The sequence below is a fragment of the Gouania willdenowi genome, chromosome 5 (assembly GCF_900634775.1).
Source record: "Gouania willdenowi chromosome 5, fGouWil2.1, whole genome shotgun sequence".
In the NCBI taxonomy this organism is placed as follows: Eukaryota; Metazoa; Chordata; class Actinopteri; order Blenniiformes; family Gobiesocidae; genus Gouania; species Gouania willdenowi.
This window is the reverse complement of record NC_041048.1, coordinates 11,135,505-11,151,618: the sequence shown is the minus strand read 5'-3', so window position 1 is coordinate 11,151,618 and position 16,114 is coordinate 11,135,505. Positions and strand designations below refer to the sequence as shown.

Here is a 16,114-nt window from a genome sequence, read left to right as displayed (position 1 = left end):
AATTTTGATGATTGTAACTGACAACTGATGAAAATCCCAAATTCAGTATTAAATTAATAAACTGAAATGCTTCCATGTTGAGTCTGAACCAGCTCTAAAAGTCACATTTGACAGACATGCTGTGTTCCTTTCACTGAGAACAGAGATGAAACTAATGGTAGTTCTAATAAAATGTGCAACAGTTAACAATATTATATTACTTATATAACTAGATACTTATTGCAGATACTTGTTTTTTGCTGATATTAGGGCTGATATGATTGAGAGAGAGATCTTTTGTCATGTTGTTGATGTCATGATGATTTTACTGATGATTTTAAATGTTCTTATTGATTTTAAACAATTGAATGTTTTATCATGTAAAGCACATTGAGTTGCCTTGAGTATGAAATGCGCTATACAAATAAATTTGCCTTGCCTTGCCTTGCCTGGGCAAAAAATCGATGAAATTGATTAATCAAATTTGCAGATGAAAATTATTTTTATTTAGAAAATTCAAGTTTATTTATTTATTTATTTTTCCCACCACATTTTTTTCTGGCTTTTTTGCGTTCCGATGATAGCCAGCCCCCTCTTTGTTTACATGTGTTTACCCTTTCAGTAGGCTATATGTGTGCCACAGGCATGTTCAATTTTTTATTCACACTATGCTGAGATACTAAGGGAAGAGTTTATTATTTTTTTAATTGTAATGTTATAAAATATGTAGTTATCTGATTTCTTAATCAGAAAACATAAGCTACTGGGAAGTTGCTGTTGCACTTTTGCTTAAACCTGGTTTAAAGCTTGAAATTGTTGAATAACAGAGCCTTGTTTACTTTTTATTTTGGGATTGTTCCATGCATTTTGACTCTTGAGGACAATGACAGCAATAAAGTTGCACTTTTGACAATATATCTGATGTCTGCAGTCATTTTTAACTCACTCAGTGCCAATGACGAGATAACTCGTCATTTCAAATCCAAACCCTCAGTGCCGATGACGAGATAACTTGTCATTTGCGACAAAAATCAGGAAGAAATCCATTCAACTCTGACATAGATAGAAAAATAATAATAATTTTGCCACTGACGGGGTTTATTTACAAAAAGGCTGTTTTCTCAGCTTTTTGCTTTGGAACTGAAGATTTGTGTAAAACTTGGTCTGTTCAACAGCTGATTACAAAAGAATGAAAAGAGCCAGAAACAATTTTTTTTTTGTTTTTTTTTTTTGATGAAAGCAGAGGCTACAATCTTTCAGAATCTGGTGTCAGATTTCAGATAATCATAGTAGAAAATATTCTGTGGGTCTTTAAAATTAGTCAAAATGCTCAAAAACGTCTGGCACTGAGGGGGTAGAAAATCTGAAAATGGCTGGCACTGAATGAGTTAAGCACAAAAAAAAAAAAAAATCGAAACGAATTTTTCTTTTTTTTTTTTAGGCAAATTTGCCCAGCCCTAGCTAATATCGGAGCAATATCCAATATCTATTTTGGATTGGAATACCGTGAGATAGAATTGGATCATTACATGTTGTACAAATTGTACTTTAAATGAATCCATGCTGATTTTTCACTCTGTGTGATGTCATGTCATGGTGTTTTGTTGCTGTCCCAGACTAGTTTGAGCTCCCACAGTTTCCATTTGGAGCACATAGGTTTAGCATTTGGGTGCCAAGCATAATGTCTTGGTGCTTGACTCAGTCGACCTATTTTTGTGCATGATTACATCTGTGGCTGTATTAATATTAAAGATGTGACCAATATGCAATGTGTAAGGCAAGGCAAGGCAAGGCAAGGCAAATTTATTTATATAGCGCATTTCATACTCAAGGCAACTCAATGTGCTTTACATGATAAAACATTCAATTGTTTAAAATCAATAAGAACATTTAAATCAATAAGAACATTTAAAATAATGATAATATAATATGTTAATAGTGGTGCCCAGCAGGTTTCAGAAACAGACCAAAAAGCAGACCCAATGTGCAGGTATTACAGGTAATTACAAATCTTGTTTTATTTGATAAAACCACAATAACCCACCCTTCTCTCTTGGGTGTGACTGTGCTCCAGAGTTAAATCTTACATTTGACTTTTTGGGCATGTGTTAATATCATCTCATGATTATACTGATTAAATGCCTAAAGTGCCATAAGTAACTAAAATAAACAGCAATTATTTGATTTGTCTCCTTTGCAGAAATGCACCATATCTTTGACATGCTGCTGTAAAATAAGTCCTGTGTGTGTCAACCACTACACAATTTGCACTTTTTCTTCGAGTAACTTTAGTAATTAATGCTCTTCCAACCGTTTTCAGCTGTCAACTTGTCGCTCTGCTGGTATGTGGGTGTCTGCAGTGGTGGAGAAAGGTAGAGCAGGTACGTGAGTGACAACAGCTCGCACAACACAGCCTCGTGTCTAATTACCGGTAGGTTATTTGTGCTAACAATGTGTTTGCTATTATAGAGTTCCTTTCTTAGAAAGCAGCACAATCAGCATTTCACCTGATAGATAAACATGCTTCTGATACATTGCATATCAGTCTGAGGTGTGTGCATGCTAGAGAGTTTTCAAAATTTCACTAAAAGGCTGAACAACCCTAAGAATGAAATGTCATTTTATTTTATATCACACAAACAAAAACAACTGAACAAAAAGCAAAATTGAGTCGTACTAGACTGACTGTGTAGAAGTAGGTACAAGATGCACATACAGGTACTAACATATGAACGTGAAGTGAACTCAACAAGATATCAGAAGAAAAGATGAGAACATGTGGAGGCAACGACCTTTTATTTTGAAAGTTACTTATTTGTCAAAAAGAAAACTATCTTCTATCCATATTTTGTTTCTGCGTGACAGCACCTTGTGCCCATTTTTAAAGATATTGTGAACCAAAATGTAGAATTTTATGTAACTAGGGTCGAAGCACAGTAGCTTGATTAAATTTGAGCTTGCTAATTTAGTGTACAAGTTGATATTAATTTTTTTCTCTCTTGTATCCCTGCCTGCTTGATATGTGGGTTTACCATTAAAGTGTTTCTAATGTTGCCCTATTGATATTCTTTATTATATTCTTAAATTGAAAGAAAAAAATGTGATGCACCGAAAATTTGGCTACCTAAAATGGCCCAAAACTGCATTTTTGCTTTTCACCAAAACAGGATGTTGTAAAGATGCAAGCAAACACCGCGTTATCTGGATATGAGCCAACGTGTCCGCGGAGCGGCCGTATTTCAGTATATCTGAGCACTAAAGCTTCTTCTAAGTAGAGGTTAAGACGGAGCGGAAACAATGAAACGTTCACACTCAGGTGAGATTTATGTTTCTGTGTCACGTCAACGCTGCATCTTCATGTAGCCTTCTATAAGTATAAGTATAAATAGGTAGTATAATAAGTATAAATTCAGCAGTAAAAATGCATTATCATTTCTTTCTGTGTTTCTGTCTTGGTTTTCTCATTGACAATTTTTGGCTTCGGCCACAAATTTTTATCTTGGTGCATCAATAAAAAAACAAATCATAGTATTTTATTTTGTCTCAAAAAAGGTGAATAGTCAATTTGAGTCATGTTATTAAGTGCTAATAAAGGGATTCTGGAGTCAGAACAGTTAAAAACCAGCAGAATTGTAGTATGAGTGGATAGTTTAAGCCAGTGGTTCTCAAACTTTTTTGGCTCAAGTACCCCTTTCTCTTATTTCTGAATACAAGTACCCCCTTTGTCCGACAACATTTTGTTTAGAAAACTATTTAAAAACAACTTTACAGCACGATGATGGGATGAACGAGTGATAACACATTTTAAAGAATCTCATTTTGTAAATAAATAGAAAAAAACAGTATTTAGTGCAGTGGTTCCCAAGCTTTTTGGGATTGTGACCCAATTTTGATATCAAGAATTTCTGGCGACCCCAAAGACATTTTTTTCGAGAATTAGCTTTTGATCAAGTTTGAGCTCAGATTTATTTTTTAACTGCATTTAGTTGAACTATATTGCACTGAAAGTATAGAAATACAGTTTTTTAAGATTGTGTGTGTTATAATTTAAAAAAAAGAATAAACTAAAATTTTCTAAAATCCATTTCAATTTCTTTTTGAAATTTCAGGCAAACCCAAGGTTGAAAAAAACGTTTTTTTAAATCAAAGGTCAATTCCCTAATTTAATCACAAAGCAGCTCTTTAAAACTACAAGTTTTAAACTACGGCAGGGCCCGCGGAACATCTCTGCGCCGCATAGCACGTACCACGTTCCCGAGATTTCAGTCAAATGACTCGGTTCCACTGAGTAAAAAAGGGTCTCAGAGGCTCCTGACTTTCACTCATAGAATATCCATGTCAAATTACAGCCCGATTCAACGAGCAATAACGGAGGAGTAGTCATTTGAAAAATGGGGCCCCTGGGGCACATACAAAGTAATGGGCCCCATTCATGTATTGGTATGTGTCAATGATTCTGTACCACCAATTGTCGGAATATTTGACTCACAAATAAATGACAAAATTATTTTAATGGAAATTAAAGGGCCCCTAATCGAATTCTACGAGGCATAATCGTAATCTACGTTGAATTACCTTTGAAACAATTAACCACACAACTATGTTCCCATAAATTTGGAAATTACTGGAAATGGGGGTCCCAGTTCAAAAAAGGGCTCATCGTATTCATACCAAACTGCATTCCGATCTAACGAGAACTGACGGAGGAGTAGTCATTTGAAAAATTGGGTCCCCTGGCGCCCCCGTGACATGTACTGGGTAATAGGCCCCATTTATTTATTGGTATGTGCCAATGATTTGGTACCACCAACCGTCGTAATATTCGACTCGCAAATAAATGACAAATCAACTTTCGAAAAAATCGAAAATTGGAGATCGAGCGTTGATGCGTACACATCCATAGATTATACCTACCAAATTTCAGCCCGATCCGATCCCGAATAATACCAGTGTACACGACAACAAGAAGAACAACAAAGTGAGTGGCTTTTTGAGTCCGGTAAAAATAAAAAATACAAGTGTGCAGAAACCTGCTTACTCTTACTTTGACCAGTGGGTCAATGTAAGAGACCTGCAGTCTGGCTCCTTCTGCCAACTCTCTTAAATTTAGACATGTGAGGAAAGGTTGACTTCAAGCTCCTCAGCAGGCAAAGCGGTTGAAGGGTGGGGGTTGGGATTTGGGTGGGGGGGGTAGCGCCCTAAAATTAACCCCAGTGGAGTACTCCACTCCCAACCACATAGCTTTCATCTTTGCTCAATGACAACCAACTACAACGGGCTGCTGCTGCTGCTGCTCTCAGCTGTTCACAATGTGGTGTAGCCCAAAAACATAAAGTGTCCCATTGTTAGATTTGCTTTGCGCTGCTTTCTTCAGACACACGCAATCTATATTTAAAAGAGAGTTTGAACGCTTTCATTCCTTATTCTTTTTCACCCTTTCTCTGCTTGCTCATTGAGCATTTACCACACTCTTAAAACAGTTCCATATATGAACCTCACATGCTGCTATGCTAACAATTTATTGATGTTATTAAAACGCCGCTTCATTTTCAAAACCATAACTTTCCATAAATATGGACATTAGATTTACGTATATCATTAGGCTCTGGCTTTGTTGTCTTGACGTGGGAAGTGGAAGTCGGACCAAAATAACACACCACCAACAGCTACAATGACAAGCCGTCACTGTGACGTAACATTTTAGGTTCAAAATCAAGTATTTGCATCAACCAGGCCTAATATTATTAACAGAGATTGGAAAAAAAAAGCTTATTTCAATATATATATTCCAGAATATTATTTTTCATTAGTTGTGGTTGGAAATATTAGAATTTATGCAATTTGTAAATATTTTTACTTTTTCTAAATTAAATTAAATTAAAAAGAAATTAATAATTCAAAAATAAAAAAATAACATTTTAACTACATAATTAAGTAATAACAATTTTATATTTATTTTATCTCTGGTTATGACATGGCCTCTCTGTGTCTCCTTTTCTTCTTTCCTACACTTTGATTGCTAGTGACAGCAGCCTGTCAGCCTGATACTGTGGGCCATGAAAACAGCAAAACACAGCACAGGTATGTTATCCCTGTTAGTGAGATATGGAGAGGTCAAGCATTTCCATGTTGAGAGGTTAGAAAGTAACACGGAAACAACTACGAGATGCAGCAACAAGTGCAAATGAACTGTAAAATATAGATTAAAGTTTTGTACGTAACTAAAAAATTACTTTTAAAACCAAATAAATACAAGAGCCCTGTGGTTTAAAAAAAAAAAAGAAAGAAAAAAAAAAGATTTGGTGGCAAATAATACTACAGATTATATATTTCAGTTGAACTTTATTTTTATAATGCAAATTACAACAATATTCATCTCAAAGCACTATCATAATAAAGGAACTTGTCTGCATTGTTTTCGTCCTATTGTTGTTGGTTATTTTGTTCACTTGTTATATTAAATGTAGATTAGGAACATTTTTTATTTATGTCATGATGATGACATGATTTGGTTTCAATTCAAGACTTCATCAATTGTCAGTCTCCATATTTTTGTTCAGGGTAGAATGTAAAGACAAAAGCAACACTTTTGTTTTTCTCCCATTTTTCATGAGCTGAACTCAAAGATCTAAAACATTTTCTACATACACAAAAGACCTACTTCTCACAAATCTGTGTTAGTGAATACTTCTCCTTTGCAGAGATAATCCATCCCACCTCGCAAGTGTGGCATATCAAGATGCTGATTAGATTATTGCACAGGTGTGCCTCAGGGTGGCCACAATAAAAGGCAACAACATCTACTTGACATAGAGTTGATCAGGTTGTTGATTGTGTCCTGTAGAATGTTGGTCCACTCCTCTTCAATGGCTCTGCCAAGTTGTTGGATATTGGCAGGAACTGGAACATGCTGCCGTATACGCCGATCCAGATCATTCCAAACATGCTCAATGGGTGACATGTCCGCTGAGTATGCTGGCCATTCAAGAACTGGGATGTTTTCAGCTTCCAGGAATTGTGTACAGATCCTTGCAACATGGGGCCGTGCATTATCATGCTGCAACATGAGGTGATGGTCGTGGATGAATGGCACAACAATGGGCCTCAGGATCTCATCACGGTATCTCTGTACATTCAAAATGCCATCAATAAAATGCACCTGTGTTCATTGTCCATACCATAACCCCACCTCCACCATGGGCCACTCCATCCACAATGTTGACATCAGCAAACCGCTCACCCACACAACGCCACACACGCTGTCTGCCATCAGCCCTGAACAGTGAAAACCAGGATTCATCCATGAAGAGAACACCTCTCCAACTTGCCAGACACCATCCAATGTGAGCATTTACCTACTCAAGTCAGTTACGACAACAAACTGCAGTCAGGTGGAGACCCTGATGAGGACGATGCATGCAGATGAGCTTCCCAGAGATGGTTTCTGACACTTTGTGCAGAAATTATTTGGCTATGCAAAGCGATTGTTGCAGCAGCTGTCTGGGTGGCTGGTCTCAGATGATCATGGAGGTGAACATGCTGGATGTGGAGATCCTGGGCTTGTGTGGTTACACGTGGGCTGTGGTTGTGAGGCCGGTTGGATGTACTGCCAAATTCTCTGAAATGCCTTTGGAGACGCTTTATGGTAGAGAAATGAACATTCAATTCACGGGCAACAGCTCTGGTGGACATTCCTGCAGTCAGCATGACAGTTGCACGCTCCCTCAGAACTTACAACATCTGTGGCATTGTGCTGTGTGAATAAATGAACATTTTCAGAGTGGTCTTTTATTGTGGCCAAGCCTAAGGCAATAATCATTTCGTCTAATCAGCATCTTGATATGCCACACCTGTGAGGTGGGAGGGATTACCTCTGCAAAGGAAAAGTGCTCACTGATACAGATTTATGAACAATATTTGAAAGAAATGGGTTATTTGTGTTTATAGACAATATTTTTGAGTTCAGCTCATGAAAAATGGGAGCAAAAACAAAAGTGTTGCGTTTTTGTTCAGTGTATTTGCAGAGTGGCACTTTTTGCACTTTAAATAGGAAAGAAATGGTCTACTCTTATTTATGTTATTGTTTGTATTCCAATTGAGTTTTGAAAGTCATAGCCAAAGTAAGTATGGAAGTATGCTCAAAGAGTTACTCATATAAAAGCATGGTTATTTTTTAAACTGCATTTAATTTTTTTGTCCTGTCAAAAAAAAGCCTAGCCCAGTATCTTATATATCATCCCACCCCATACATAACAGATGTGTTGAATTAATTTCCAACTAAAAAAAATTAAGAAAACAAAAAGTAACTCAACTTTTATTTCGATAATATTCCAGATTATGGATCCACTACTGAGCACAGTTTAGTAAATCTTGATATTGCTACACAGTGCTCAGAGGGAAAAGTAATTGATTACAAGTACTGACGTTACTGTAATTGAGTTACTTTAAGTATATATATTTCGAAATCAGTAATTTTACTTGTACTCACATACATTTTAAAATAATTAGTTAATTTTTTTTACACCCAACCATTACTGAGTAAATTATTGTATTTTTTGCTTTAAAATGGTCAACACACATTGTGAAACTACAAAAACAGAAATGACCAGACAACAATCAAATGCACTATGCCAAAACAGCATTGAATGTTGGTTATTTTCTCAGTTTTAGAGTTCATAAATTTAGCTATTTGTTTTATATATATATATATATACAGATGCTTTTGTGGAAAATAAATTAAGTTCCAATTGTGCAAGATTTGGTCTTTTCCTTTTTAAGTTTATACATGAGATGTTTACTGTATGTAAGGTAACCTTGGCAAGATTTATTACCAAAAATAAACATGGGGGGGGGGGTGAAAGTAATTAGTAGCTTTTACTTAACCATTTAATTGAGCTACTTTTTACTTGTATAACCTACTTGTACTTGAGTACAATATGAATGAAGTACAGTAACAGTACTTCTATTTAAGTAGGATATATCAGGACTCTTTAGACCTCTGGCAGTGTTACACAGTAGTTTGTTGGGCCATGACTGCCACTGAAATGCTTCCATGTTGAGTCTGAACCAGCTCTAAAAGTCACATTTGACAGACATGCTGTGTTTCTTACACTGAGAACAGAGATGAAACTAATGGTAGTTCTAATAAAATGTACAACAGTTGACAAACTGCACATTTCTGTGCTAATACTGTTATTATTCTCCTCCTCGGTGGAGTTAAATGAGTTCACTGACTGTGGTTTTATTAGTTGTTAACTTGCTTGAACCCACAGTAACTCTGTGTCTACAGAGGAACTTTCCCAGCTCTACTTCTTACCTTTAATACTGATTCCCAGTCCTCCCACATCTTGCTTTGTGACCCGCACGGTGCGCTTCACGTTGGTGATGGTTTCCGGGACCGGGCTGGAGCTCAGGTTCGGGGGGTCTCCGTTCAGGGCTCCAGCGGGAGTAGGGTTGGGCTTAGCGGGCTCCTCCGCACCGTCGCCGGGGTTTAATGTGAGAGTGTCCTCGGTGAGCGTGGCCAACACCCGGATCCAACGATCCACGGTCACCCGGAGCTCCAGCAGTCCCGTTTTCTGCGCCTTCATCGCAGCAGCCATGTTCAACACATTCCTGGAATAACTCTGGGCTGCTGGCTGTCCTGTAGGAGTGGGTGGAGGGCTGGAGTTCTATGGTGGGGTCTATGGAGGCTCCCCCTGCCCTGCATTCTCCTGATCACTCCTCTTTACCACTGTAAAGACTACACTTTTTTTAGACTATAAATATATATATATATATATATATATATATATATATATATTATTTTATTTTTTTTAACATGTAAACAAAACCTATTGACATGTTTGAAGAAAAAGTTAAAACAGATTATTATATTCATTGTTGGGCTTCCTATAGAATATTATAACAACTAAAACTATTTTTTATTGATACCAAAAGCTTTTTGTCAGTACAGAAACTTATTATTCAACTAGGCATGCAGTTAGAGTGGTTTTCTTTTACCCAAAGTAAGAACTTCATTAGTACAGACATTAAACAACATAATATTCATAATAAAAAAATCCCTAAAGAGATATTATTTATTAAGAAACTTCAGTGCCAAACACTAATATTTCAGAGTATTTATGTCTGTTATTGATTTTATTTGCGTTGTAGTTGTTCAAATGTATGTTTTGTTGGTGTAACGTGATTATTATTTTCATTCTAATTTGTGGACCCCAGGAAGAATAACTGATAGCTTATGCTTAAGATAATGAAGATCCTAATAAACAAACAAACAATCAATGTGATTATGTGGTTTATATACTGATCACCTCAAATCGGTTTGTGTGTATTTAAAAACATTAATACCATCCCATAACAGATTGATAAGTAACTGAATCTTTTTTCTTTCTTATCCTGAATATTTTAGTTGACTTTCGGTAACAGATTTAGTCGACTAAAACCTTAATGTCATTTACTTAACTGAAACTAGACCAGGAGTTCTCAACCTTGGGGTCGACAGATGCTTTCAAGAAAGTAAGAATATTTTCTGAACAATTTGAGCCAATTTTTGCATTTTTAAAAAAAAATGTTTTACCATTTTTCTGCAACTACACCAAACTTGCCATATTTCAACCTATTTTCATCACTTTTTATTGCCATATTTTTGCACCTTTTAATGCATTTTTGCTACATTACTCTAATTTCTGCCACTTTTACATCAAATTTCAATGCCTTTTTTGCTCATTTTTCCACTTTCAAGACATTTTCAGAACTTAAAAACCTTTCCCACCAATTTTTACACCTAATGTTGCATATGTTGACCCATTATTGTTACTTTTATCCTCTTTTCACCGTAATTCATGCTTATTTTTGCCAATTTAACCACATTCACGCTAATTGTTTCTACTTTTAAAATTGCGATACCCCAACTCCCCTCTCCCCATTTCTGCCACTTTTAAGTCAATATTGACACTTTGAACCATTTTTGGTAACTTTTGTCCCATTTTATTTCTGATTAAAACAAGGATTTACATCTTAAAGGTGACTATATACTATGGCGCAAATATTAAACTTCCTGGATAACATTGGATATTATTCAGATAAATGTGGTTATCACAGATTCATAGAACAATGGACCATCATTATGCTGCCTTTATTGATGGGCCCCAAAAAGTTCTCCCCTTTATTCCCCCTTATAGATGACCCTGTCTCCACTTGACTGTTCTTAAATATACATATATATTTTTTAAACAATTCATTTTATTTAAAATGCGCCTTTCAGGCCACCCAAGCGCACTTTACAATAAAAGCTTGTTTGTATTCAAGCACCTTCAGGTACAGTGGGGGTCACTGGTCTTTATTTTGGGCTTTGCAGGCTGAAAAGGTTGAGAACTGCTGAACTAGACTATAACTGAAATATATGAACACAAACTCCCACCAGTGTTACTTTGCTGCATCTGATTCATTTATTGTCTTAGATCCAATTCAAATAGACATAAGGCACGACCTGTGAACGCCCATACAAGTTGTTCATTACAACAGCCCTTCAATAAACACAGGTCTCTGCCTTACATAAAACATAGTGTACGTACAGTAGCTCTACAGTGACCTCACATTCATCGCTAACCCTGTGAACAAACATCCTGAGGGTTCCCAACACTTTACAACCGTAATGCAGCAAAACAGCCTATGGACCTTTCTAACATATCTGAATGGCAAATAACCCAATTATGGACTTATTCATAATAATACATGTTGCCGAAATGATGCATTCTGGGAAGTAGAGGCAAAACATGCCTGCTTTACAGATTGACATATAAGTGTATGATACGTATGTACATATTTCAGTCGTTTTTGACAAGGTATATTGATCACTCAAGTAATAAAGGTGAGCACATTCTCCACCTCTGATCATACAGGCATATACAGTAGGTACATGGGATGCGTCTGAGTATTTCCATCCTTCTCAGGGTCAATCTCTGCCAAAGCGATTCAACAAACAACTCTGCTATTAGACGTGAACCGCCTCTCTCTGATTGGCTGTAGTATTAATGTAGTATTAAGACGCAAGCACTGCAAAAAGCTGAGCGGACAGGAGAGAAAAAGTACTCAGTAACGAGGGCATCCATAGAAATGTAGTGCAATGAACCGTCTTTTCAAATGTAGTGGAGTAAGAAGTATCAAAAATAATACTCAAGTAAAGTACAGGTACTCAATAAAAATACGTAAGTATAGTACTTAACTAAATTGACTTAATTATTGTCCAGCGCTGCGTTTGATACATACATATCGTATCCATATGTGATGTTTTGTTGTTCGTCTGTGCTCTCTCGGGTCCGTGCGCGTTATGACCGTTGTTTCAGTGCAGTGATAAATGGCCATTGCTCTGCCACCACCTGTGTCTTCAATTGTCCCCCTTTGTCCAAACCCACAAGCAAGAATTAGCCTGAGAGACAGCTGTTGTTACCAGGGGACACAAGCCTGGGTGGTGGGTAGTGAGACTAATTAGAATAATAATGAGACTAAGAACCAGACCTCCCAAATACGGTTCGAAGACATAACCTGGCGTAAGGTGACATAAACAATTAAGAATAGGAAGCATGTGATTGGGTGTAGCACCAGATCTTGTCCCTGTAAAGGGAGCGTACACCTGTTGTGTTCTCGTTTACCAGACCCAGTTTGTCAAATTCCCTGTCAAGTAGTTTTACCCTTGACCATTGCAACAGAGTTTTTATTACCCAATTACAAATGTCAAGGCACTTCTGTATTTGTTTTAATTCTGTCTTCTGGGCCTTAACGGCCACATGACTTGTCCCTACAGAGATAGTCATTTTGACGCACCTTCCTTGGCAGAACTGCCTGGTTTTGGATCTCCATATCTGACATAGGCTGGGATGCGATCTGTCGCTCAGTTTTTCTCAACACTGGTTGGGTTCTGCCTTATAATTGAATTGTATTTTAGTCTGAAAATGTTGTCTTTACTGGATCTTTAGCCATTCTTGTATTAGCTGCAGTGTTATGACCAATAATTCATCAGATGTAACTTGCAGTAGAACAGTGGTCTTGTGGCTGGTTTGCGTGTCTTATGTGAATTTTCCTTTCAGGTATCCACTCACAGTCTACTCTACTACTACTAAAGGTCAAGTTGATGAGTTACTTACAATTGTTGTTAACCAGCTTTGAGTTGGCTTGGCCACAACTCTGACTGGTACTCATTGGTAAGGTACAAACTTACTACTGGTTTTAACACTATCTTTATATGGTTATTATTTTGTGTCCTGTTCCAATTAAAAAAGAATTCTGGAAGCCTGAACTTGTAGCTCCTGGTCTTGACAACTACGGTGGAATAAGTAGCCCACTACTGTGCTGACTCAGCAGAGGTGCACTTAATTGCACTGACTAGACAAGCTGATAAAGCAGTTTCCATTTGAAAGGCTAAGTTGCTTGTGTGTGTGTGTGTGTGTGTGTGTGTGTGTGTGTGTGTGTGTGTGTGTGTGTGTGGCATCTACTTCACAGCAGGTGAAATACCAAAGAAGTTCCAACACCCACTTTTAGAAAACATTCTTCTGGGTGGGCTGGATGGTATAAAGGGGGCAAATGCTGCTTCCATTAAAGCATGTTCTACTGACTTCAAATTATTACCAAATTTGTGAAAGCATCTGAATGCAAATGGTTTGAAGCTTTAGAAGTATTGCTAAAAGCTAAATACTGCTTGAACTACCCTTTTCGTGTGTTATTACTTATGGTTCACCTAATTGTCCAAGTGTATTTATTAACAGTGAATTCTTTTCATAGTTGGGTATATGTCTCCCTCTAGTGGAAATATTCCGTTATTACCTTAAAAAGGTAAACGTGTCAGCAGTAAATTTTGACAAAAAATCTCCTATTTGTGGTTTCTTTTTTCACACATCAGATGAAAAAAAACATCAAAGTCATCATAACAGTTGCCACAGTAAATATGACTGTTTTACTTCTAAATCAGTGAGTCCGAGGTTTATAAAAAAAAATTAGATTAGATTAGATTATATTTCCCAATGATTGTTTTATTTATTAATTTTAAAAACGATTTATTATCTCGGTCAGGCACGACACCAAGAAAAAAAAATTATGAATTTGGTTAATAATAAAAAAAAAAAAAACCCTTCAGAGTTAGATATTAGCCTAAGGTTTAGGAACCAATGTTATATTATAAATCAAATAGTTATTGCAATGTTATCAATGGCAATAATAGTAATTCAGTTACCATTTAATGCTTTCATTTTTAGCATACGGCACAATTTTGGTGATGAAGAAAAGGGAAAAAAATATAGCTTTTAAGCATGTGCCATTGTCCTTATTTTAACATGATGGTCTGTGTGTGGTGGACGGGGTTTGTACGGGGTGGAGGTATTTTTAACTTTGTAAAAGCACTTTGAGCTGCATTTTCTTTGTATGAAAAGTGCTTTTTTTTAATTAATAAAGATTGATTGATTTTTCTTTTTTTGTAGAATACTTCATTAGTCTTGCTGTATGTCATGCCTAAATGAACCTACAGATCACAAGAACAGTTATTATTTAGTGTATTTGGATTGGCACAATATTATTTGGTTTAACTAGTAATATTTTAGTGTTAAATCCGCAGTGGAAGTAATCTTTTCTCTCTCTCTTTACCTCAAATACCATATTAATCCATGTAGATATAAAATTATTTTTATTTTTGTTATTTTAAAATGAGGCCACAGACTTCTAACAGCCCATTTACCTAAAAAAAAAAAAAAAAGATGATTTAACATAAATCACTGTAGAACAAACTGGTGTGCCTGAAGAAAACCTGGTATAGGATAAATGAGCTCAACCTCACTCTGAAAGTCTTCAATCAACAGAGTTAAAAACTTCTGCACTAAAAGCAACCTTCAGACTTAAGGGCTAATATTAGAAAATAATAATAAAAGAGGTGGCTTTACGTTAAACAAGGTATTTGCTCATCAGCAGAAAATATAGATTATTCCTAGCTAATCCAGTATAGTTTATAGCTTTCTGCACACTAGAGAGAACACACAAATAGACAATTACATTAAGACTAATATTCTGAAGTTTTAATACGCTTCAAGAATATGTAGCGTACGTTTAGAATTGTCGTGTGCCTGTTTAAGAAGCTTTATAAGGGGGATGGTATGGAGGGATTGGGTTGTTTCTCTTAATTATCATTACACTGGACGATAATCTCTTGAGGGTTGACAACGGTTCCTTAAAATATATCTCTTTAAAGCATTTGACACTTTTCTTTTCCCTCTCAACAGCTTTCCACACCCTCCACCTCTTTGTTTAGTGCAAACTGCACATATAACCTACTATTTGGCAGATGCATTGAAGAACGTATATAAATACCCCAGGAACAAAAAAGGGGAGGTTTTAATGACAGTGCTCAACTTAAGCAGCGCCTCCACCTAATGATGTTCAGCATTATGGTTAAATGTTTGACCATCTGACCCCCTGTCTGTACATCTGTCAGTCTATTACTGTGAGCTGATAGTGGCAGGTGGCCAGGCCACGTCACACAGTAGACCAGTCAACTATGGTGTCAAAGCTTCAGTGAATGGAAACCTAGGACCTGTAATTGTTCCTTACACATTAAACACACACAGGTCTGCACACACAACACAACAATGTCTTAGAAACATTATCAAACAGTAAAGATGGAAGTTCATTTAACTATAATAATGTGGAAAATATTTATGTCAATAATCTGTTATTTGTTGAACCTCTTTGTGTAAATAAAATACAGTATTATGTTACGCCTCTGTTATGAACCAAATGATACAAACAAGACTGACTTTGATCAACAAAGAGTCGACCTTTTAGTTAAACACAACAAACATTTAATATAGAAATATTTAATAACAAAAAACAACACAAGATAAAATAATGTAATTATTTTTTTTAAAAAACAAAGACAAAAACTAATGAATATTTTACAAAATCAGTTAAAAAACAAAAAAAAAAAATGACAAAAAAACCTCACAAAATGACAGAAAAGTAGACACATTGACAAAAGACAACAAATATACAAAACATTACTGAAAAATATACCAAAAAACTACACCAAAAATACACAAATGACTCCAAAATGACAACAATAATACACAGAATGACAACAAAAATAAAGACAAAATGA

The 16,114-nt window shown here is 36.1% G+C and overlaps 1 protein-coding gene across 1 annotated transcript in view; it reads right to left on the bottom strand.

Annotated features, from left to right (window-relative positions):
* The window catches only part of snta1 (syntrophin, alpha 1), a 41,042-nt gene extending 31,401 nt beyond the window's left edge, over nt 1–9,641 (bottom strand). Inside the window, exon 1 of the mRNA XM_028446949.1 lies at nt 9,296–9,641. Coding sequence (XP_028302750.1) covers nt 9,296–9,578 — 283 coding nt within the window. The 5' untranslated portion in view covers nt 9,579–9,641. The remainder of the gene's footprint in view (nt 1–9,295) is intronic.
* Nucleotides 9,642–16,114: the final 6,473 nt, after the last annotated feature.